Source organism: Dendrobium catenatum, unplaced genomic scaffold (assembly GCF_001605985.2).
Source record: "Dendrobium catenatum unplaced genomic scaffold, ASM160598v2 fragScaff_scaffold_1163, whole genome shotgun sequence".
Classification (NCBI taxonomy): Eukaryota; Viridiplantae; Streptophyta; class Magnoliopsida; order Asparagales; family Orchidaceae; genus Dendrobium; species Dendrobium catenatum.
Genome location: NW_021319625.1, coordinates 1,616,398 through 1,642,566, shown reverse-complemented (window position 1 = coordinate 1,642,566; position 26,169 = coordinate 1,616,398). Strand labels below are relative to the sequence as shown.

The following is a 26,169-nucleotide window of genomic DNA, read 5'->3' as shown; positions in this document are numbered from 1 at the left end:
CAGATCTGAACACAATTTGACTTTCCAAATCAAATTTCCTAATTAACGGCTGAGATTTCCTAGAAATTTCAACTCTGAGCCGTTGTCGCATTGCCTAGTCGTGTGAACTTGATTTGGAGCAGATATGTGCGACTTTGGCAGAGATCGAGCGACATACCCTCTTTTTTTGTGTATAGAGGAAACGAGAGTGCAGGAGTGCATTTTTGGTCTTCGTGTGCCTTCCTTCCACCCGAGAGAGAGTAGAGAGCAGGAGACAAGGAGCAGAAGCCTTTCTGGTGTTTGGGTTTCCTCCTCACGTGATGTCCAGACAAGGAACGAGAGAGGAGTTGAGCAAGAAAGCTAGTGGGATCGGTTGAATGTGAAGCCACCCACGGCTTCTACAAGCGGCTGATCCGTGCCTGTACGTCGAGCAAACTGTGCGGCTTCCTCTATGCGTGTGTTTCTTCCTGGCCGAGCAGGACGACACTCTTACGTGCTATTAATACTTCCAATCCGAGCAAGAGAGGGAGCGGAGTCTAGAAGGTAGGTCTTCCTGCGTGTGTGCTCGAGCATGTGTTGGAGCTAGGTTGAATAGAGATCGAGCGGCTATTTATCTCATTCGGTCCTTCTATAGTGGTGAACTCTAGTACTTTCAGCCAAGGAGCACTTGTGTGCGTGATCTAAGCTCAACAAAAGAATTTTGCTATCCAAACAGAGAAGAACTGTTGTTTTCTCTCTGTCAATTAGAGAAAAGAAAAGTGGTGGGTGCTGTGAAGGCTTTTGGAAGGCGACATCTGTAGAAACATTCCCCTCCTCTTCAACTTTGGCGAGCTCATGATAGCAAAATGACATCCAAAGCAGTCTAGACAGCAATATCCTTCCATCTCACCTTTTGCAAGGAAAGAGCATTCCGTTAGCGCCATGACTGGACCCGGCGAGTTAAAATCTCCCAAAATTTAGCAAAACCTAGGTCTTCAATCCCTTTGTTTGTGTGGTTGACACTCCCAAGTCTTAGGTCCCTAGAAACCATATATTTTAATTTTCAAAACACAAAAAAACTACAATTTTTCTTTCCTTGCGGCAAAACGGTGGAAATCTGATGATTTTCACTTGTTTGCTCTCATGTGAGAGCCTGAGAAGGACACCAAAGCGCGCATTGGAGCTTAGCCGTCACCTACAATAAAACTTAGGTTTGATATTCATTGCACTCAATTTTTGTGACCATACACTCAACCAAACTAGTTTGCATGATGTTAGATTGTTTCTTGACTTACATAAACAAAAATGCATGCGTAGGTTCTCAATGCCACAAGGTGTGTTCACTTTTATACTCTTCATTTCATGACAAAATTGATATAGATTTAGGAGAGCTTGTACATTGAAATTGATGATCTCTAGAATTTTGTTTAATGCATATACTTAATTTAATTGATTTAGACTGTCTAGTCATTGTGAGACCAAGACCTTCAAAGCTATGTGTAGCAAATCTCACAACAAGAACAATCAATGAAGTTCACATTTTGCATCATAGGAAACTTGGAGTGTAGAATGACAATTTGGAGGTCTCCAAGTAAAACGGCGAGCAACCTAAGCACATGGAAAGTTTCTAAACTTCAACTAGATATAAGACCCAAATCCTAGTCTACCTCATTTGCTTAGCCCCAAATTAGGCAAACGAATATCCCTTTTTGAACACCAACTATTCAAAGAATCTCCTTCAATTTGCAACCCATAAGTTGCATATCGCCTCTCATATTTACCAAAATAAAATTAGGCAGATAATCATACATCATTGAATACAAAATTCAATGAATGTTTTTTGACTTGTAGTCCCAAAACTATAAGTCACTTCTCTTTCCTATGGACTCCAAAAGACAAAAAATTCTTACCGTAGCCCAAAAAGCAATAGGTTCCTCCCTTTTCTCCCCTCAACCTCAAAGTTGTAGGGAATTCAGACAAAATCATTTATTTGTTGAACAAAAAAAAAACAAATAATTTCACCTCTGGTATAGAAATTCAACTCCTATATCCCTTTAATTGCCCTAACCTAAGTTGGATGATGAACTCTTCTTTTTCAACACCTAAAAGTTAAAAAAGATTCATCATGACTTGTAGCCCAAATCTATATATCACCCTTTCATATTTGCGTAACCCAAATCTGGCAAATAATCATGCATCATTAAATACAAAAAATTCAATGAATACTTTCTCATTTTTAGCCTCAAAGCTACAAGTCTTCCCTTATTTCTATGAGCTCCAAAAGCCTTTGAAGATTTTCAACCTTAGACCAAAAATCTAAATAATCTTTTCAATTAAAAAAGTAATTGTTTCCTCCTCTTATGACATTTAAAACATAACATTTTGATGTCCTTTTAAGAGTTTCCTTTATATTTTGAATTTATCCTCACTTTATTATGTGAATTTCACAAAATCCTAAGTTAAACTCTTAGGCATGTCTACCTTTCTCTATTAGGTAGGCATTTCTCTCTTATTCAAACACTAAGAGAACCTCAAATTTTCAAAAAATTACTTAGGTTACTTTGATACAATGATTAATCATTCCACCCTAAAAGGTAGAATGACTATATCATTGGATCTTAGGATTCCATAAGTAGCGGACACGCCTCAAAGCAATCAGTATTTGTTTATGGGTTCTTCATAACCCTTCAAAATATAAGACAAATAAATATTAAATATAAATTTTAAGTTACAAACAACTTAAAGTGAAATCACCACTGGATTAAAATTAAGTATCTCTATTCCTCAATAAAATAAGACACCACTAGTAGCGTGACATACCACACAGCCGGCACACACTTAGGTTCACAACCCTTGAGCATGTTGGTATTAGGATTTTTATTTTTCTACACATGTGGTTGATGTTGTAATGTGATGCCTATTAGATTCTCTGCTTTGTTGACATTTGCCCTTAAGTGGATAGGATAGAGATATATGCTCTTTTTTGTAAGTGGGTGTATCTAAGAGGGGGTAAAAAATAAGTCATGATTATTTAAAACAGTGCTTGCAGGCTCTGCTTAAGACCCCCCAACAAGGTGGCCAATATGATATAAATAGGGCTTGACACTTTAAGTGTCAAGCAATTCAGTGACAATTATTTAAGTTAAAGCTTGAAGACCCCACAAGGGTGTCAGAGTTTGTAAAAATTTGACTAGGTTGTATACTGACAGGTAACTTCCAACCATATTTGTAATAATTTGGACATTATTTACTTCCCTGTTTTGATTGATTATTTATATAAGCATGTTTTGGATTTTTACTGAGGGCGCATTAAAAATACATGTTTTTTCTAGATTTCTTCACTTGCTTTACTTGGGGGTGGCCTAAACTTTTGTCATGCGATATGCTCTTATGATAAAACTAGATTCTCTATCACTTAACACGTAAATAATTTAAAATCAATCATACGATAATCAAATATTCTAAAATAAAAAGAAAATCACATAGCTCATTCCAATGATCCAAGTTTTAAAAAAAATAAAATGATTGTGCATAGCCAGTATGTCACATGTACAAAGCCTTTACTTAAGGACCAGAAAACAAAAATTTGCGTTTTAGTGAGTCAACACATATATACCCACATGGTTAGATATCTTGGACTAAACGTCTAGTTGTAAGTCATATTTTCTAAATCAAAATAGAATTCCCTACTCTTCATATGAATTGAGACCGGACCATATTATTTTAAAAGCAGTTACAGTCACTTCATAAACTTGAAATTCAATCAATTAGTATGTAAGTGTTCAAATTAGAATAGGAATTTGGAATATAAATCTTAGAGATAAATTAATGAAATTAATAAATATTATAATTCATAGGATTAAATCTTCTATATATTCAGGAAACTAAATAGGTTGGGCAAAAAACTATGGAGATTAATAGCTTAAGTTTAAACTATAGTATTCAAATAAGAGTCCTAAAAATGATTTTTAGTATAGTTGTGGTTATTAATAAGTTTTTAAAAGATAATGTTGTGAAAATCAATAGAATTTAAGATAGAATAATAACTTTAATGATTGTTGTTAATACTAAGATTATTAATGTTATAAATATTTGTGCTCCTCGAGTAGGCTTAAATATGTGTTAAAAAATAAAATTTTGTAATAAATTAAAAGTATATACACCCTGAAGAAAAAAGTTTTTATTGGAATAGATTTAAATTGACATGTTGGTAGAATAGTAGAAGATTTTAAAAGCATTCATAGTGGCTGTGAGTTTGTAGAGACTAATGAAGGTGGTATAATTGGGGAAACCTTCATAAATGGAGCTTTGCTTCCTAGAGGATCAATTTATACATATTTCCTGCACCGGAAGACTTTCAGATGATAAAATGGGTAGTACCATGAGAACAGAGCATAAAAATATGTCAAGAGGCTATACTAGATAATAAGTTGTAAACTCAATGTTCCTACTCGTCATATAAGATTTGGTGGAACCAAAGGAGAGGGGCTGGATGTAAGTTAAATGAAGACAGTCCGCATATTCACAATATGGGTACTGTTGGAAAAATAAGTCTATCTATTTCATCATTACCTAAGTCATCTAGTTATTACATAGGCGCATGAAGATTATGTAAATATTGTGCTAAAGATAATTCAATGACATATAGAGAATGCTGAGTCATATTAGTTAGATTAGAAGGCTTAAAAAACAATCAATCAATGTGTCCATATAAGTTAGGTCGCATTTGGTCAGGGGATTCAAGGGTAAGGACAAGCTCGGTGATTACCGAGAGAGCATTTATAAGAGACATAACATCCATAGAGATGTGTAGTAGGAATTATGTTACATGCATGCCTCCTACGGGCGGGCAGGAGTCACCCGCCCTGTTCGTGAGAACTGAACCAAGCACCAATGTTGGGCGAGAGCAAGCAGAGGAGGGGGGGGGGGAATTAGGGGGGGGGGGGGGGGGTGTTGTGGTGCCCTAAAAAGATCTAATTCAATACGTAAGAAAGAGAAATAAAAGGAGAGATATTTAGGAACATTTTAATTATAATTGGTGGAAATTTATTGAGGAAATAGATCAAAATCAAATCAAATTGAGGAGAGAATCAATTAAGGAAAGGGGTTGGTTTATGAGGAAATTTGGGAAGCCTATTTAGGACTAATCTTATTATATTTTCAATTTATGTCTTGATTTGTGTCTTGCTATAGTTTCTTTTCTTTGAGGTCTTCCTAGCCGCATCTAGGTTGATTGGGAGAGTCGATCTACCTGTCTAATCATAGATCATTAGTATCTTGCTTTCGTATTGATGTTATAATCCAAAATCAGTCATTATTCTTAAAATTTCTGCAATTTTTCTATTGTTCTATTGTTTTTTTTTTTCACTTCTAAGGCATATCAAATTGGTATCAAAGTGAGAGGTAAATGGAAGCAAAGAAGATAGATGCATTGGAAGGTGAGATGGTACAACTCAGGGCTGGGATGGAGGAAAAATATTCTGGAATGAAGGTGAAGTTCTCAATTGTAGAAGGAAGGATTTCATCCATTGAGAACTTGGAAAATATGATGAAGAAGTTGGTCGAGATGCAGTCGAAGGCTTCACCGGCTATTCCTAGGGCTGATCTGAAGGGAAAGAAAATTCAAGAGGACGATCAAGTGGAGAGTGTTTTCCCTCAAGGACCATCCCGTAAGGTTTTGATGGGTGCTGCATCAGGGAATCCCGGAGAAAAGGCAGCAAGAAGGGGGAGGCCAAGCCCTTTTGAAGACCACCCAGGCAAAGGGAATGTGGACCGGAGGAAGCAATAGTTGGGTCAAGCCATGGGGTCCAAATCAGCCAAGGAGTAAGGAAAAAAATTGCACCATCACTACAGGGGAGGAACGGAGGGAGAAACAACTGGGATATGGATGTAAGATCAAAGAAGTTAAAATGTAGTTTTCAAAAAGTAAGACGCTCAATGGTGGGTGTAGAGGGTAGAGTATTACTTTACTATCAATGAAGCCCATGGCGGAGGGGTAATGTTTGAAGGGCAATGCCTTGGTTTCAATGGAGGGAGGCTAGGTATATATACTCATGGGGTGAATTTAAGGATTGTTTGTTGGAATGCTTCCGAGCTATTCATAAAGTAGACCTACATGAGCAATTCTATGCCTTAACTTAGGAGGGGATAGTCATGACATATCAGGAGAAATTTGAGCTGTTGTCGGGTAGGCTAGGGGAATTTGTAAGGGTTGGAAGGGGATTTCATGAAGGGCCTTAAGGAAGACATATGAGTAGAGATCAGAGTGTTGAGTCCTAGGGAGCTGACGAAGATGATGGAACTAGTGCAAAGTTTGGAAGAGAAACATCGGAGGGAGAAGGCCAGCCGGACCAACACCATGGGAGGGGCTTACAAGAATACCTCCACAACCCTAGCACCATGGACCAAGACGGTGCCGTCTCAAAGGGAAGCACCAAAGGAGAAGAACACTGGAGTTCATCTTAAGGAAATTCCAAGCGCCTTACAGAAGCAGAGTTGCATGATCGGCAGGCAAAAGGGTTATGTTTCATGTGTGATGAGAGATTAGCACCGGGACAGAAGTGCAGGAATCGAACCCTTCAAGTCTTGATGGTCTGTGAAAGGGAAGAGGATAGCGGGGACGAGCTAGAGGAGGTCATAGGGGAAACAGAGCAATTACATCTAGACTTGGCAGAGGTTTCCCTAAACTCCGTGATGGGATTTATCCTAAATAACACCATAAAGGTGAGAGGGAAAAATCAGGGAACAATCATTGGTGGTCTTGGTGGATAGTGGGGATACTCATAACTTTATCTCCAACCAGGTCATGGACCAATTTGGATTGAAGTTTGTGGAAACAGGGAGCTTTGTAGTCATTATTAGAATAGGAAAGGTAGAGAGGATTAGGGGGATTTGCAAAGGGGGTGATGGCACTCGAAGGCATATAGATAATGGACGATTTTCTTCCCTTGGAATTAAGGAGCATTGACGTAATCCTAAGGATGAAGTGGTTACAGACAAATTGGGGAGACTGAGGTGGCACTACAGGAAAAACGCCGCTTATCGGCGGTTAAAGGACCGCCGGTATTACCGGCAGTTAATCCGGCGGTGTGGCCGCCGGTATTAGCCGGCGGCCTACCCGGGGGTTTGGTAACGTTAGACCGCCGGTATTAGCGACGGTCCTGTAACCGCCGGTTAAACTGCCGGATTTCAATCTTACCGGCGGTTTACCGGCGGTAGAGACCGTCGTTGATAAGTGATGAAATTACCGGCGGTCACGACCACAGAGCTGCAATCATATAGAGTTGAAAATCAAAGGAATAAGGAGCAAGAGGAGCAGCCATCTCCAGACAGTGAGGATACAGCTGAGGATTAGATCTTTTTTATGTTTGATTATTATATTTAGAACTTGTGATTGTAACCTTATTGAATTTAGAACTTGGTGAACTTGTTTTATGTTTGATGAACTTATTTAGAACTTCTTAATGTTTGATTGTAAACTTGTTTATTTAATTTGTGGTTATGTATATAATTGTGATGAATATAGCGGCGTGTTGCCCAAAATATCTTATTATGTATTGCTATTTCTGCAGGTTTAGAATTTAGGGTGAACCTCCCTCAAATAGAGGGAATGCTATCAATTTTTTTTTTCAGGTGCTACAGGTTTCCGGCGGCCAACCGGCGGTTTGGCCGCCGGAAACTACGATACCGGACGGTTAAAGATAAGCCGCCAGTAATTTCCTTAAACCGCCGGTAATATACCGGCGGTTACCGACGGCCACCGACGGTTATTCGGTGAAAGCCCGGCGGTGTATACCGCCTGTAATATTGTCGGCTATGACCGCCAGGTGACCCTCGGTAAAATAACCGGCGGTGTACCGACGCTAGCCGGCGGTTTAGCGAACGCACGACGGCCTCTTTAACCTCCGGCATACCGTCGGTGAGTTGACCGCCGGTAAGCCGTCGGTAATATAACCGGCGGCTTAACGGCCGGAACACCGCCGGTTACAAATCCGGTAGTCACCGGCGGCATAGGCCACCGGAAAGCCGCCGCCTAACAAAACCGCCGGTAATAAGCCGCCGGTAAGTGTTTCCTACGCCAATTTTACCGGCGGCTTAAAAGCCGCCGAGAAACCGCCGGTATAATTTAAAACCGCCGATATTTCCATAGTAACCGCAGGAAAAAATCGCCGGTGTTTGGCATTTTTCCTATAGTGTGGACTGAAAGTCTTTGACTATGGAGATACATATGGATGGGTAGAAGGTAGTGCTGTGAGGGGATATCAGCATATGCAGAACTATGATTTCACTCAAAACCATGATCAAGGCGATATAAAGAGCAGGACTAGGCCACTTGGTAGAGCTGCAGAGCTTGGAGGAAATCCGAGATTCGCAGGCAGACCAAGTCCCTGAGTGTGTACATCAGCTTCTGCAGCAGTTTTTGAGATTTTTAGCAACCTTACAGATTACCACCACCCCAAGAGCACGAGCACACGATTATCTTGAAGGAGGAAGCTTCTCCTATTAGTGTCCAACCGTACCGGTACTTGCAAATCTAGAAGGATGAGATAGAGAAGTTTATCAAAGAGATGTTGAAGGTAGAGATTATTATACCCAATGTGAGCCCCATTTCCAGCCCAATTTTACTTGTGAAAAAGAAGGATAAAAGTTCAAGGTTTTGCATGGATTATTGAGCCTTAAATAAGGAAACATGTTGGAAAGTTTCCTATTTTTGTGATTGATGAGTTATTGGATGAACTATTTGGAGTGATCATCTTCTCAAAGATTGACCTGAAATTGGGGTACCACCAGATTAGAATGACACCAGGGGATGTGCAAAAGACAGCTTTCAAAACTCACAATGATCACTACGAGTTTTTAGTAATGTCTTTCGGACTTATCAACGCCCCAACAGCTCATCATACCCTCATGAATTGGGTTTTTCAACCCTATCTCTGAAATTTTGTCTTAGTATTTTTTGACGACATCCTGATTTATAGTCATGCGGAGGAAAAGCATATGGAACACCTGAGGATAGTGTTGGAGTTGTTGATGGAGCACCAACTGTATGCCAACCTGAAGAAATATTTGCTTGCACAATCACAGGTGGAGTACTTGGGAGATGTGGTGAGCCAAGCAAGGATACCAGCAGGCCAATCATGATAACTAATCCAAGATTGAGGCTATGATGGATTGGCCTTTACCTAAGAACCTGAGGGAGCTAAGAGGATTCTTAGGCCTCAACGGATACTACTGAAAGTTTGTGCGAAGGTGTAGCACGATAGCATGGCCATTGACTAAGCAGCTAAAGAAGAAAATTTCAAGTGAGGGGAGGCGGTAAGGCAAGCTTTCGAGCAACTGAAGAAAGCGATGACCAGTGTGCCTGTTTTAGCACTACCTGACTTCAGCATGCCATTTATGGTAGAGGCAGATGCATCAAGATATGAACTGGCGGTAGTGCTCATACAAGATCAGTGGCCTATTATCAATTTAAATCAGGTGCTCAAAGCCATGGCAAAACTTAAGTTTGTGTACGAGTGGGAGCTAATAGCTATTATCTTGGCTATTCAGAAGTGGCAACCCTATTTGTTGGGAAGACATTTCCTAGTCAAGATAGATCATAAGTGTCGAAAGTATTTGTTGAAACAATGGATGGTCATTGAGGAGCATCAGCGATGGTTATCCAAGTTGCTTGGATATTATTTTAAGATTTAGTACCAACCGTCTTAGAAAACAAAGCAGAAGATGCCTTGTCCACGAGAGTTGAGAAGTCTCAGTTAGTCATCCTGTCAGTACCCATGATTTTATATTGGGAAGCTTTGAAATAGGAGAGTGAATAGGAAGGACTGAAGAATATCAGGGTTGATTTGCTACAGAAACAAGACAGTTATCTTGGTTAAACACAGAGAGGAGTCCAACTGCTACATCAGGGAAGATTCGTTGTATAGAGGGGATTGAGATACATCCCTAAGTTGTTATAGGAGTTTCATGTCAGTGCAGTTGGAGGACATTTAGGAGCTCAGAAAACCTAGAGTCGGTTGTCAACAAAATTAGGATTCATTGCGATGTAGAGGACTAGATAGCCAAATGTGATGTGTGTCAAGCATAAGTATTTAGCCATGATGCCAACAAGGTTAGCTATAGCTCCTAGCCCTATCATAGAGGGTGTGGGAGGAAATGACAATGGATTCAATGAGAGGTTGCCACATTTAGAGGGATTTTTGGCGATATTGGTAGCAGTGGATCGTCTAAGAAAATATGTATACTCCATCTCTCTGAAGCACCCATACACCACGGTCACTATGGCTACTATTTTTATACAATAAATGGTGTGCTTGCATGGATTTCGAGTATCTATTGTGTCAGACAAAGATGAAGTGTTTCTTAGCCACTTCTGGAAGGAGTTGTTTTGTTTATAAGGAATAGCCCTATAAAAAGGTACATCCTACCACCCCAAGACAGATGGCCTCACAGAAGTGGTCAACATAAGTAAAGAGACATATTTGAGATACTTTGTATCAGATAGGCCGAAGAGTTAGGCAAGGCTGATTGCTTGAGGCGAATATTATTTTCAAATTGAAGTTATAATCCAAAATCAACTATCATTATTAAAATTTATGTAGTTTTTCTATTGTTCTATTGTTGTTTTCACTTCCAAAGCATATTAAATTTTTATTATTATTTATTATAGTAATCCTTATAATGATTAACATTAGTATATTGTTATCAAAATCTTTGTTGACCTATTTTTATATGAGGTCATCAGGACCTATCTATACTCATGCTTATAAATCTATTGGTTGACAGTCAGCTACCTATCAATCAAACTCCAAATGACCTTTGATGTTTAACAAACTCCTATGATCACTTTTCCTAGTGAATTGAACTTCACTCAACATCTTGACCCAGCCAACATAGTGTCAAATTCAAACAAATCTTTGATCCTTCACTTCAATCCTAGTCATCACAACTCAGCTGACCAGTCACATTAGTCAACTCAAGTTTAAAAGAAGTCTTCCACGGTCAACATTATATGTAAACAACAATCTCATAGCTTTAAACTCCTCACAACCATTCTATGGCATGTTCTAAACATTTCCAATATTCCCTTGAGGTAAACATGAGTGAATTTGACTTAGTCAAATCACTAAGGGTGACCAAATGCTCTTACCCATGAACACATTCATTCATACATCAACTTTATCCTCTCAAACCCTTGATAATTGCCCTTAGTGGCAAGTATGGACTCTTTGGACTCTACCTCATCAATTTGGAATCATTGACTGGTCAAACCAATCAACGTAAAGCTTAAAACCCTTCTTCATGGTCAAACTATCTGACCCGACTTGCCTAGGTAAACCAAGGCCCATTCAGCTATTCAAATGAGTTCCAGAATCTTCCTAAACTTCACCTGACCCAAGCTCAACCTGTGGTTTAGCTCAAATGAAGAGTGATCCCCTCCCCATGTGGGAATGACTCCAAGTCATTTTCACCTAAACCAGAACGCTTCTATGCTCCCTAATGGCCAGGGACAGATGGATAGCATCCATGCATTGCTTCTGAATGATCCTAGCCATCTCCTTCAGCTCCAACAATTGAATTGGGCTAAAGGACTCGATTCATTCATTCAATCCTAATTACAAAAACACTCACTCTCCAGCCGGTCTGAGATTTTGTTTTGCACTCTCAGAGATCTGTACACATTCCCCAAATAATTTCCCGGTGATTGGAGCTCACCGGCGGCAAGACTGACGGAGGACCAAGCCGAAGTAGAACTCATCATCCAGTTGTCCCCAGAGTTTAGATTCTTCTAAGAAGTCGTAGAGGACCTTTCCAAGAAGGAAAAAAGAGCCCTTCTACACCCTCTGAGATCATCTGTGCTGAGGTAAAACTCAAGCCCTAGGCGATTATTTAAGTTTTTAAATGATATCTTAAAGATCGCATCAAAAGCTTAAAAAATACCTCCCCACTGTTTATGGAGTCCTATTCTACCTCTATTCAAATTCTAGAGTTATTTGATTCATTCTATTAAGAGAATGAAAATGAATACGAGTTTAGGGTTTTCGATGTTTACGCAAGGAAGATGAAATCATGACTATCCTTTTAATTCGTTTCGTTTGGATGGTCGAGATTTTGTTATATTTGAGGCTCGATCGACTGCACGGTTTGATCAGAACCATGGGATTGATCCTAGCCGTAGATATCTTTATGTAAGCGATAGGATGGCTTAGAGCATTGTCGCGTTGGTTAAGTGGCTGACTAGCTAAGTCACTTGCCCATCGCCATCCACGTGGCACATTCCCTAGCCACCACGTGGAAAGCGCCTGCACAGTACGCTGACTGTGCATTAAAACCCTCAAAATAATTTAGAAAATTATCAAGAACTTCAAAATTTTGTAAGAAATTCATTTCTCAACCGTTTTTTAAGTTCTTAGACTCATTCTCTTCAAATTTAATCTAATTTAATTTAAAAATTAAAATAAATTTATTTGACTAATGTTTTAGTAGTTATTTCAATAATATAGAAAAATTAATTTAATTTTAAATAATTATATATAAATCATTTGGGTCTGAAATTTGACAGAGGTATTTTAGGATGTATTTCCATCTTTCCCTGATTTTTCCACAGCATTTTGATGCAATTATCATTAGTTTATGCATTTATAAAAATCAACAATTAATTAAAATTTTCTAAATATTACAATAAAATTTTGAAATAATTTTAATTTAATTAGAGAAAATAAATTTGATGATTTAATTGATTAGAATTTATTTTGATCAATCAAATTTCATGATTAAGTTGAAATAAATGAATTCAAATCGTTATGTCTAATGCTCGATTATTTTTTGAGAGCATTTGGATATTAAATCTTTGGAGGCCCTTATATAATCATTTATCTTGCATAGAGGATAGGTGTTTCATTTGAAAGCCTTAGGACTTATAAATTAATAATCTTTTGCACTTTAAATATAATTAATTAAGTTCTTTAAAACTAAACAAAAAAATTCAACATCTAAAATTCAAATAATTCAAAAGTCAAATACACATCGCTTAAACTTTAATTAAATTCCCTTTCATCCTTTAATAAATAAACCTTAAAACTATATGCAATTTAAGCAATAAATCTCTATAAGGTCTATCAACCACACAACCTCTTACATACACTTAAAATGATTTGTTAGGACAAGCAACTTTAGCTAGATTAAGCCGTTGGATTAATTTGGTTTGATTGCGAGTGTCTTTTCCTAGAGGGCACTTATGTATTGTTTGCTTACTTTCTACAAAATATACATGTCCTATTTACTTTTCTATCATGCACCGAATAGCGGAGTGAATGAATTCAGGGTCATACAATTTAATTTCATTTACTTTCCTGTATATATAACTGCTCATAATACACTTTATACCTGCATTTTATTTTATTTCATTTACATTTCTGCAAAGTAGAAAGTTCCTAGATGATGATGTATATGTGAAAAGAAATGTATATTTAAATTTCATGGATTTTGTATATAAATCAAGTTGTACCGTTTTATGAGTTGTAAAAGAATAAAAAACAACTGCTTATTATTATTATTATTATTATTATTATTATTATATATATATATATATACATACATACATACATAAAAGTGGGGCTCTAAAAAGCAATGTCCTTTTTTAGAATTCCATATTAAACATAGAGCTCGAAGATCATAAGCAGTTGTATTTGATTCTAGATGTATGTGATAAGATTAGAATCCAAGTTTATTATTGGTGGAGTCTGACCACCATTACTTTACTGCAGACTCTAGGTTATATTTTACAATTTTATAAATCAATAAAATAAGCTCTTTTATACATTGTTTCTTATACAGCATATGCATCATACGAGTAGATTTTATTTTTAGTAAGCATGTTGTATTGCATTTGATTCAAATTCTATAACAATTCCTTGATTCCTAGGATAGAGCTTCCTGATTTTACATTCATACGGTGATTATTGTGACTAGGATTATTAACTAGCAGCTCATTCTTGGCAAGTGGTAAGTCAAAATTGTATACACCCTTCTCTCTACATATTCATCCTTAATTCAAATCTAAATTTTCCAAAATCAAATTCCAGAATTTATAATCTAAGTATTGAAATGTAAGTAGCCCAAGCATTTCTTTAAACTTATATGAATTTTAAAATCATTTAGTCTTCATTTTAATCGAGAGTATTCTCTTAGGAGATGTAATTAACTATAGGAGCTTACCCATATAAGGAGTCTAGATCCCAGAATAAAATAAACACTATCTTAGTTTCTTTCTAAGGTAGGTGGAAACCCTGTGAATGCAGACTAGCCTTATTTATATTTTAAATTTAATTTCATAATCAAAAGATAGATTGATTTTTTGTTTGTTTTTATAGCGAATTAAATATCCTCTATATTTGATTATGGAAATATAATTTATTTCTCTAATTGGAACGATAGGAAAATATGTTTTTCATCCTTTTGGGATGAATTGTATATTCCCTATGTTGTATCTGATTAGAAGAATAAATTATAATTTCTTTCTTTCAAATCGATAACAAAACATTAATCTACCCTTTGGGGTGATAATGTTAAACTATGCAGATTTAATTGAAAGAATCATTAAATATATTTAAAGCAAATCTTGTGGGACAAAAGAGATAAACAACTAAAAAATATTATCCACAATCTTGCCAGCACCACATCAACAGATCAAAATTTTCAACTTTAATCAATGATGGAATCATTTAAGACAATACAGATGCCAAAGAAATGGCCTTATACAGTAATAAATCGAATGGAACTAAATCCAAGTGCAAAAGAATAACGAAAAAATAAGATATGTGTACCTCAATAACATCAGATGTAGAAAGCGCTGATCGTATGTTGCTATTTTCCTGCAAAAGATGTGACTTGGAATTAAAAAAGATCAAGAAGCAAAGCAAGTGGAAAAAAAAAGGGATGTATAGGTCAAATAATTTGAGGAACAGGAAAACCGCTGATTTTTGTTACGGAAGGTCAAACTAAAGCATTACAACAAGCTTGTAGCCATATCGGAATTCTTTAGCTGATCTCAGAACACGATATTGCTTAAATGCTGTTTTCTGAATTTCCTTCTCATCCTGTTTTGGCGACAGTAAAAATAAATGCACCGTATAAGATAACTCAAGCTAAAATAAGACAAAAAAAAAGTGAACTTGGAAGTGACAAGCCATTATGAAATTTGATGAGCAACTGTTTAAAATATTAAAGTAAACCAAACCATAGAACTCATCCTTGTTGCATTGAGAAAATATGAATTTTAATAGATTAAATTTCAAAATAGTCCCTTGATTATTTGTATATGGTCATTTTAGTCCTATAGTAAAATGTTGCTCCAATTTAGACCCTCGATTATACAAAATTGATCCAAAATGATCACTTCGGAACTAAATTGGAATCAATTTTGTAAAATTGAGGGACTAAATTGGGATCAATTTTATATCACAATTATAACATAAGAGACTATTTTAGATCAATTTTGTATAGTTGAGGTACTAAATAGAGACACGTGATACTCTAGCACTAACTTGGCCATGCATGAATCATATGGGGACTATTTTGTGATTGTTTTTAGAATTTTAATATTTGGTAATTGAGTTTCTTTTTTTTCAATAGCTCATATCCTACATGATATGTCTTTAGAAAATTCACATTGATGGTGTTGATGGAGATGTGTTTTTTTTTTTCAAGAACGGCATTAGCAACTTTGATGGTTAAAAATGTTCTCTTCTATTGTAGCGCTCTAATTTTACTAGTTCCTATCTACCCCTCATTATCACATGGAATGTTACTTGTAGGAATAAATTAAAATGCCTGACTGTATGATGTAAAACGTACAGGCAAGGATGAGTAAATTAAGGAATTTGCACGCTTAATATTTAGAGCACAATAATTATAAACTTTACGTTGATGTTGAACGACAAAAGAAAACACAAAGAGCGGTAAGACAAGCTTAGGCCGAATCACGCGCGTAAAAGTTGATCATAAAACAATCAAGTTAATCTAACATTGCGTACATGAATGGTTTTCAACGTAAATCCCTAAACTAACAATGAGATTAGGCACTATGCATGAGTCCCTCACTCAACTCTCTAGTTCTCTAAGCTTTAGCGGTGAAGAGTTTGACATGAACTTTGTGAGTCAAAATATAACCACAATTGAAAATAAACTATGAAAATAGGAAACTTGGGGAAGAGTTCACCATAGTCAAGTTCGTAGGTCTTGTTTGAGGTGCGCAGAGGAAGTTCCGAATTGTGGCGGTTGATCTTGGCGAAGTTCTGTGGGTGGGCAGCCGATGGAGTCTTCCGGGCAACAAATGGGAGTATGCCGGATGGCAAAACAGCACTAGAAGGCTGTTGGATTCTCTGGACAGCAGGAGAACAAAACTGGGACAGCAATTTCCAAGTTTGTGGGAGGGCCGGCTGACATGCCAAACGTCCAGAATTCTCTGGACAGAAAGGAGGCTGGTCTTGGGTAGATTCTGGACAGCAACGTTGCTGTTCTGAAGTTTTGGACAGCAATTAGAAGCTGTCCAGAAATCTGGACAGCCAGTTGGCTAGGAAAAATTCCAAGATTTCCTCCTTCTGGATGCACGTGAGCTGGAAGGATTTGGTGGGGAAATCCGTGGACAACAGTTGAGGGAAACAAGAGTTAATTCCCTTTGAATTAGGCCTAGGTTTGGAAAGAAAATTAATTGGAGAGGAGGAATTTAGAAAACTGAAATTAATTTCAGCTTCAAGTGGTTTTGGAGGGAGATTAATTTGAAATTTCAAATTAATTCAATAATAGCTATGGGTATTAATGGAGGAGGTAATTAGGGGCTGATTTAGTGGAGCCATTAATGTAATTTGGAGAGAGAGAGATGGCCCATTAAGGGGGGCCGGCCACATAAGGAGGAGAGAGGGGCTTGAGTTTTGAATAAGTGGGGACCACCAATTTAATTTCAGATTTTTACAAAAATCTAAAATAAATTTTCAGTTTTCTTAAGGAGAGAAAACTTCCATTCAGAAGGGCAATCAATTTAAACAATTTGAATTTCAAATTCGAAGTTGAAAATCAATTAAATTGATGGCGTAATTTAAGGAGCTAAATTAGGAAACAATTAATGGCTCATGACAATTTGAAATTTCAAAATTTGAAACTCCAAGGAAGGGGCGGCCGGCGACTAGAGGAAGGGCAAGGGGTGGGTCAAGGCGTGGGGTGGCCAGCTGGCGGGATGTGGCTACCAATTGGCCGGCGGCTTGGGCGGCTCAGAGCTAGGCGGCGACAATTGCAAGGGGAGGAAGAGAGGGAAAATTCAAGGGATTCGAGCGACTATGAATTCACTAACCTCATTTGTCTTCAATCAGGATTTCCACACAATTAACTTGGACGAACGCTAGAACTCACAAAGAGATCTAGTTGTTCCGATGAACTCACTAAGAGATCTTGGAAGAATGAACTCACAAAGAGATCAAAAGTAGAAACTTTCATTTATCAATCATCATCCCAAATACAAAACAACTAGCCTATAAATAGGCCTCATGAAAAGAAAAGAAATAAAAGACTAAAATGCCCTTCGGGCTACAATACTACATGACCACCCGTAAGGGTATAAAGGGAAAAATAATATTATGAAATAAACTAGTACATATAAATAAATAAATCAAGATCGTAGCCGTTGATCTTCGATGTCCTCATCATTGTAACTTCAGCAGACAAGAACAACATTAAATAATTAAAATATAATATAATGTCTAGCTATAATACTCTAAGAACTCAGTAACCATGGTCAGGAAAAAAAAAATCAAATATCACTACAGTTGCTTCGTAGCTATGAGAGCCATGAAAAGTATGGATAAGGTCTCCAAAATGTAAAAATAATGCTTGCTTTGCACATCTAACATTCCATTTTTTCATTAGAGAAGCTAGAAAAATAAGAAAGAAAACTTATAGTTAAGAAAATTACTTTGTAAATAACAGCAGCAAGGTTTCTGGCTATGGTATCTTTGTAAATATACTTTCCCAGAAAGTTATCTTTAGCAGCAACCATGATTTTTGCTGTAGTTCCACCAGTTATTAGGCTTAGCGGGTACCACAGATAGACCTATAAATTTACCACATTATTGAACTAATCATATGTTAAGGCCATATAGACAACCATGGCTATGACAAGACACGGCAATTAGAAGAGTATCTAAAAGACCAGCTTCAAAATAAATCGATAATCAAGAAACAGATTAATTCTGATAAGGGATGGTTAATGATTCAAAAAAAAGCTTCAGCATAATCAAGAAACAGATTAATTCTGATAAAAGGGATGTTCAATGCTTCATAAAAAAAATATAAAAAAAAACTTCATACAGAAACTAGAAAACAATAACCACGGTCCAGAGGAACAGTATGTCTTTTTTTCTGAAAAATCTGAAAGGTATCATGTCATCACTGAAGTGAATACAGCAATAATATTAAGCCTTTATCTTTCTACGTGAGTCGGCTACATGAATCCATTTCACCATTATGCTCTCTTAAGAGTCAAATTCTCATTTAAATCTAATAAAAAAAATATATAATTTCTAATATTTTCTAACTAAGTTTTTTTTTTGTCATAAGCCATATCTAATACATCTACTATTCTAACCGGGTCATTTTTTCTGAAAAATCTGAAAGTTATCATGTCATCACTGAAGTGAATACAACAATAATATTAAGCCTTTATCTTTCTACGCGAGTCAGCTACATGAATCCATTTTCACCATTATGCTCTCTTAAGAGTCAAATTCTCATTTAAATCTAATAAAAAAAATATATAATTTCTAATATTTTCTAACTGAGTTTTTTTTGGTCATAAGTCATATCTAATACATCTACTATTCTAATCGGGTCATTGGAAGGCCGACATTTTATATGACCAAACCATCTAAAACGACTCTATTTAATCTTATCTTCCACTAGAACTACTCCAACCTTTTCTCATATAACTCGTTACGCATTCTATCTTTAAGAGTAAAGCAACTCATCCACATGAGCATCCTCATCTTTGCAACAACTTCACTTAATTTTAAGATTCTTTTTTAATGGCCAACATTTTGCGCCATAAATTACTGCAGGTCTCACCACCAACTTATCAAATTTTTCCTTAAGTTTGAGGGGTACTTCTCTATCCAACTTCAATTCCACTAATAATATCCCCATCAATTTCACAATCACTTTGAACAATAAACCCAAGATATCTAAAATGTGTACTCTTCTAATGACTTGATCGCCCAAAGACACAATCCCCACACTAGATCTATTACTATTTACTACTAAAATTACATTACATGTATTCGGTTTTAGATCTACTCAAATGAAAACCATTGGACTCTAAGATTTAGCTCCATAATTCAAGTTTTCCTTTAACTCTCTCTAGTCTTATCAACAAGAACAATATCATCAACAAAAAGCATAGACCAAGGTACATCCTCTTGCAAATGTCTAATAAGAACATCCATGACTAAAGCAAAAAGATATTGGCTTAAAGCTGATCTTTGATATAATCAAACTGAAATAGAAAAATATTTGATCAAACCACCTTGTGTTTGAACATAAGTAATAGGTCAAGCATAAATATCCTTAATGACTTGAACAAAAGCATTATTAACTCCTTTATTTTCTAGAACTCTCCAAAGAACTTCTCTTTCAACTTTATCATATGCTTTCTCTAAATCAATAAATATCATATGTATATCCTCCTTATTCTCTATATACTTCTCCATCAAACCTCTCAATAAATGTATAGTTTCCATAATAGACCAACCCAACAAGAATCCAAATTGATTTTGAGAAACATTAGTACCACATTGTAACCTATGCTCAATTACTCTTCCATAATTCTAATGTATGGCTATTATAATTTGTACACTCTTGTACATCACTTTATTCATAAAAATAAGAATCAATACACGCCTTCTCAACTCAGCTGACATCTTTTTAATATTCAAAATAATATTAAAATTTTAGTAAGCTAAGAAATACTTCATCTCCTAAGCATTTCCACACCTCTATGAAAATATCATCAAGTCCAACTACTTTTCCACACTTATTTTCTCTGATGTCTTTCTAACTTCGATTTTACTAATACGACAATAAAAATAAAAATTTCTATTTTCTTTCAGCTGCTAAGGTCACTTAAGTCAATCATACTCTCACAATCTTCATTGAATAGCTTATCGAAATATCTCATCCGCCTATATTAAATATCTTCTTCTAATAAAATCACTTTTTGATCGTCATCCTTAATGCATTACACTTAAACTAGATCCTTATTTTTCGTATCTTTTTGCTTGGGTAAACTAGTTATACATCTTTTGCCCTCTTTAATATCTAATATATTATATAAATCATTAAAAACTACTCTATCATACACTCAATCACTACAGTGAATAAGAGGTCTAATTTTAATCGGTTGAATGATAAGCAATTAAAAAAAGTAGAAAACAAAACTGTTTAATCATCCCAAAAATAGCAAATTACTGATTGCAATGAGACGTTTGACAACATTAACGATTAAATAAATTCATAGAAATTAAAATTTTCTCCATTTTATTATCCCACTTTAGAACAATCCCAATTACTAAAAAAGAATTCTTGAACCTCCTCAACAATAAAGTTGAATTTCTTATCACAAAACTATCTAAACAAAAGGTCAGGAAAAAAAATAGAGTGGGTGAATATTAAATGGCTGCTTCAAGGCAGTTATCATAGATGGGAACGTTCAGTACTAAAAAAAATATGTAGATGCCAAGCTGAGGTGGAAATCTTCAATTTGTTAAAATTAAAACAAAGCCATGAAACTTATCCTGGTTTGACATATTATGGTGTTTAAAAGCCTTATTTGTAAAATTGACTCCATTAGCAAAGAGTATTCCCAAGAATATTACATACATATGCATAACTGAGAATTAATTGGTGATTAGCAGTATCTATGTGAGGTTATGCATCAAGAGAAAGAAAACGCATAGATATGGTCTATTATTCTCAGGAATCATGAACTTCCTTTCTCGGACAGCATTCAATGAGGCCTTGGGTGGCTTTAAGAGATATACAACTATGTTATTTCTCAAGCCAAAGCCATGAATCACCAAAGGCATCTACAACATGCGCTCTTGGTCATAGAATTTTGTGCTATATCGGTGATCACTTTCATTCCACATTGATATACCATCAAGGCAATTTGGATTTCATTGGAGGATGTTGAAGATTCTATTGGTGCATGTTTGAAGAAGGATTCACATGATTTAATCTTATATGTAAGATTGATTGTACGTTTCCACTTTGTTATCTGTATGTGGGTATACTTGAGATTTGAGAAAGTGCTAGTAAGTGCTTTTGATTTTGTACCCTACACTAGTAGCTTCTTGTGTTATTGGGTCAATTCTTGTATCCTCTCCAAACGTTGCATACTTAGCTGAAACAAGAACATGTAAATCTTAGTGTCTATTATGTGTTATGTTTTTCATTCTTCTCTGTATTTATTTGTAGCATTTCATTCTCAAACCTAGTGATTCTTCTGCATTTGAGTCTTTAGATGTCCTTGTTACAAGAATATCCTAGTCACATATTCACCCTATTGTAGCAAGAAGTGTGGAAAACATGAATAGAGTAGATGCAGCTGTTAACAAAGATGGATGAAGAAGGTTTCGTAAAGCTAACTCCAAATTGGGATAAGCTAAGAATGGTAAGTATCTCGATGATGATGATAAGATGTTGATCATGAAAATGAAAACAGCTCTTGATGATGGTGACAAAAATAGTGAAGCTACCTTATTCAAATAAACGAAAATAGTATATACTATCTTAGTTACAGCTTAATATATTGAAAATATTTTAGAAAAAGCATTACATTTGAATTTAAAATTGAATAAACGATGTATAAATATTCCTTTTAACTAGGACATGATTCTAAAACAATGAAAACTACTCATGCCATAACATACTCTTTGTTCATCTTCACTCACATCCTACTTCAGCCTCTAGCATACACTTTTATGTTTTAAACTTGGGAGAATGAAGTGAAGATACTAGGTTGATCATACTATATGTACAGAACAAGCATGGTATATAAAACTATCAACTGCAATATATACCCCTACAGTAAATTTAGTATAAATTTGAACGTGATCTTCATTAAGAAATGGCTCAAATATTGATGAACTTAAACATAGTAATATAATTCACATTGGTTGAGAAATCTCTAATTAAGTGCTAACGTTCACAAAAGACGTGGCGATTGGTCAAAGTTAATTCAATTGGCTAAGAGTGAGTTTAATAGGTCACAACCACTGCATAATGCAAATCAACACGAAGTACCACTTCTTTATGTTCAAGGTAATTTATGAGACAAATTATTTGGTTGTAAAACTAAAGGGTGCTTGATCCTTATGCTTCTAATTATTATAGTACCTTTCAACAATAAATACTATAAAAACATTATTATCATATAAAAAAACATTTTAAGGAAATAAAAGAGGCATCATTTGAGTTATTATTATTATTTTGCTACAAAAAAAGACATCATTCAACAACAACAACAACATCAAGTCTTTGTCCACTACGTGGGGTTGGCTACATGAATCCTTTTTCGTCATTGTGTCCTATTATAAGTCAAATTTTCATTTAAATCTAATAAAGAAAGAACATTTCTAATATTTTCTAACCAAGTCTTTTTAGGTCTATCTCTACTTTTCTTAATATAAGTCAAATATAATACCTCAACTTTCCTAACCGGGTCATCGGAAAGCCTCCATTTAATGTGACCAAACCATCTAAGGCGACTCTGTCTAATCTTATCTTCCACTGGAGCTACTCCAACCTTTTCACGTATATGCTCATTTCGTATCCTATCTCTAAGGGTTAAGCCACACATCCACCTAAGTATCCTCATCTCTGCAACACTTAACTTAGTATTATGCTTCTCTTTTAATGGCCAACATTCGGCACCATAAACCATTGCAGGTCTCACCACCATCTTATAGAATTTTCCATTAAGTTTGAGAGAGACTTTTCTATCGCACAACAAGCCTGATGCATTCCTCCACTTCAACCATCCAACTTGAATTCTATTGATAATATCCCCATCTATTTCACCATCACTACGAACAATAGATCCAAGATATCTAAAACGTGTACTCTTATTAATGACTTGATCGCCCAAAGTCGCAATCCCCTCACTAGGTCTATTGCTACTAAAATTACACTCCATATATTCAATTTTAGATATACTCAAACGAAAACCTTTAGACTCTAAGGTTGACCTCCATAATTTAAGTTTACCTTCAACTCCCTCTCTAGTCTTATCAACAAGAAGAATATTATCAGCAAAAAGCATACACCAAGGTACATCATCTTGCAAATGTCTAGTGAGAACATCCATGACTAAAGTAAAAAGATATGGGCTTAAGGTTGATCCTTGATGTAATCCAACCGAAATAGGAAAATATTTGGTCAAACACCCTTGTGTTTGAGAACAATTATTAGGTCCGATGACCGGACGTAGCTCTACGTTCAGTCAGCAATGAGATCGCGCCACGTGCTCTTACTCTTTACGGTGCAGCCCGAACCGGAACCGGAACCCAGGAATGCTATGTTCGCATATTGCTAGGTATTACTCGGTATTGCTCGATATTGTTAGGTATTTCTTGGCAATAATGACAAATACCGCTCTGTGAAGACCAATACCGAGCAATACCGAGAAATACCGAGTTTTTCTAGAAAAACTTGGTATTGCTCGATATTGCTCGGTATTACTCGGTAGTGCTCGGTATTGCTCGGTATTTATCTTTACATAATGGTATTTTTCGTTATTGCCAAGCAAAATCGACAATACCTAGCAATACCGGATTGTCATGGATTTAAAAAACGAACGTGCGAAATATCCACTATTCGCCGGGTCGGGTCCGCGGTTTTGTGCCTGCTACGTGGCGCGATCTCAGTGTCGGCCGAACGTAGCTCTACATCCATTCACCGAATCAAATAAAAGTTCTATGTTTGAACACAATTAATAGCTGCTGCATACATATCTTTAATGATTTGAATATAAGCATTATTAACTCCTTTCTTTTCAAGAACTCTCTATAGCACTTCTCTTGAAACTTTATCATATGATTTCTCTAAATCAATAAATATCATATGTAGATCCTCCTTATTCTTTCTATATTTCTCCATCAAACGTCTCAATAAATTTATGGATTCCATAGTAGACCTACCCGGCATGAATCAAAATTGATTTTGAGAAACATTAGTATCACGCCGCAACCTACGCTCCATAACGCGCTCTCATAATTTTAAAGTATGACACATTAACTTAATTCCTCTATAACTTGCATACTCTTGTGCATCACCTTAATTCTTAATAATAAAAATTAACACACTCATTTTTCACTCATCTGACATTTTTTTAGTCTTCAAAACAGTATTAAAAAATTTAGTAAGCCAAGAAATTCCTTCAACTCCTAGCTAAATACTTTCACCACAAGGTTCCATGCTAGAAGGGATAGCAACATGTAGAATCCTTCATAGGGTTGCATAGTAGCATGCCATTTTGAGCCATAGAGGACTTCGATTTCTATTTTTAGGCACTTTTACTGGTGTATGTTAGTGCACACTAGCATGACATGCGAACTACAAGGTAGTTATATTTTGAAACTAAGGCAATAGACGAAGACAAAAGTATATCCAAATTTTAACAATAGCACGACAACTCTAATCATCATAACCTCATATATAAGAAATCCAACATAACAGCATGATGACGCTAACACATGCACCTGCAATAGATCAAAACCATCTCTCTGCGCAGAGACAGAAAGGCAATAGTCATTATCTAAGAGGAAGAGTGTGACTCAAGAGAGAGAGAGAGAGAGAGAGAGAGAGAGAGAGAGATAAGAGACTCATGACAACTAAGAGAAGAAATGAACAAGAGAGGCTTTGCACGCCTGTGAGTATGAGAGGCTGAGATGATAGAGCAAGCAAAAACCCAGAAACAAAAAGGGCAAAAGAGCTAGGGCATCTAAAATTTACGAATTGCTAATTATTATAAAGCAAGGCCATGTGTTAATTACTATTGTTGGAGTAAATCTAATAGCAGGCATCCATCTATAGTTTTGCACTCCACAGACTTTTTCCTTCTACTCAACCAATTTAGAGATTTGGCAGGAAAAAAATTATGAAATATATTCAAATAATTATTAGAAAATTCTTTCGAGCCTATTCAAGATCGCATAGGGCTTCTGTTCATGTTAGGCTCATTTAAAATTCAAGCTCAAAATATATATTCTTGTTTGGCTCATTTTCTTAACCTGCCAATTGAACACAAGCTTGTCATCGAGTTGAACATGAGGTGTTCACGAATAACGAGTTTTTCTGTTGGCCCTACTTAGTTGCGACCTCCACCAACTAGTAAATTTCAGTTTTCTCTTCTCTGATTGGAATTGGTATTCTATCCATAAATTATTCGACTTAATTCGAGCAAATAAATAGATAGGAGGAATAAGAAGCGGGAAGAGGAGCAAGGGATGCAGACATTGGCGGTTCGGATGAAGATGACGAATTTTGGGTTGCCGTCGTCCTCAATCTTAGGGAGGGGGGGAGGAGGAGGACGCTGGAACTGGCGTGCGGCCATGCCGCCTCTCTTTCCCTTCGCCTCAACCGTCATAGGTTGCCTCTTCCGGAAGCCGACGCAGCTCCTCCGCAACGGCGAAGCCCATAAACGCAGGAGGCTATCTTCACCGCTTCTACCGGAAGTTGTAAGCGGAGGCACGCGAACTAGCGAGCCAACAGCCATTATTATATCTTCGTCGAGCTCGTCTCACTCCCAGCTCTCTCTCAAAGTGTTCCCTATCTCGCACGTTCGCTCGCACGCACGCACTCGTACAATTTCTCTCTGCCTTATCCGTGCGTTTGCCATTCATGTGGTATCGGAGTCGCGGCGAATGAAGAAATTATTCTATGCCCGAGCCCGGACTGCATGGGGACTGCGAGGGTGAGTGTGTATATCAGTATATGTATATATAATGTGTATATTAATTTAATATATATTGTATATAAATATTTATATAGCGTGTATACTTATATGTCTGACTTTGGTCTGTGAATAATTTCTCTGATAGTGGGTTATTATGAGGTACAGCTATATATCAAGTGTGATATATTTAATAATACTAGTTTAATATGTTC

General features: G+C 36.4%; 1 protein-coding gene across 4 annotated transcripts in view; it reads right to left on the bottom strand.

Moving 5' to 3' along the window:
* Positions 1 to 25,922, bottom strand: part of LOC110113462 (protein HHL1, chloroplastic) — a 58,196-nt gene extending 32,274 nt beyond the window's left edge. For 2 of the 4 annotated variants that reach the window (XM_020846070.2, XM_028698869.1), the window contains exons 1-4: positions 25,517 to 25,922; positions 17,924 to 18,061; positions 14,970 to 15,056; positions 14,784 to 14,831 (exon numbers count right to left, since the gene is read on the bottom strand). In XM_020846070.2, coding sequence (XP_020701729.1) covers positions 14,784 to 14,831; positions 14,970 to 15,056; positions 17,924 to 18,061; positions 25,517 to 25,777 — 534 coding nt within the window. In that variant the 5' untranslated portion in view covers positions 25,778 to 25,922. The remainder of the gene's footprint in view (positions 1 to 14,783; positions 14,832 to 14,969; positions 15,057 to 17,923; positions 18,062 to 25,516) is intronic. The other 2 variants (XM_020846069.2, XM_020846068.2) reach the window with 2 other exon arrangements.
* Between the last annotated feature and the right edge of the window lie 247 nt (positions 25,923 to 26,169).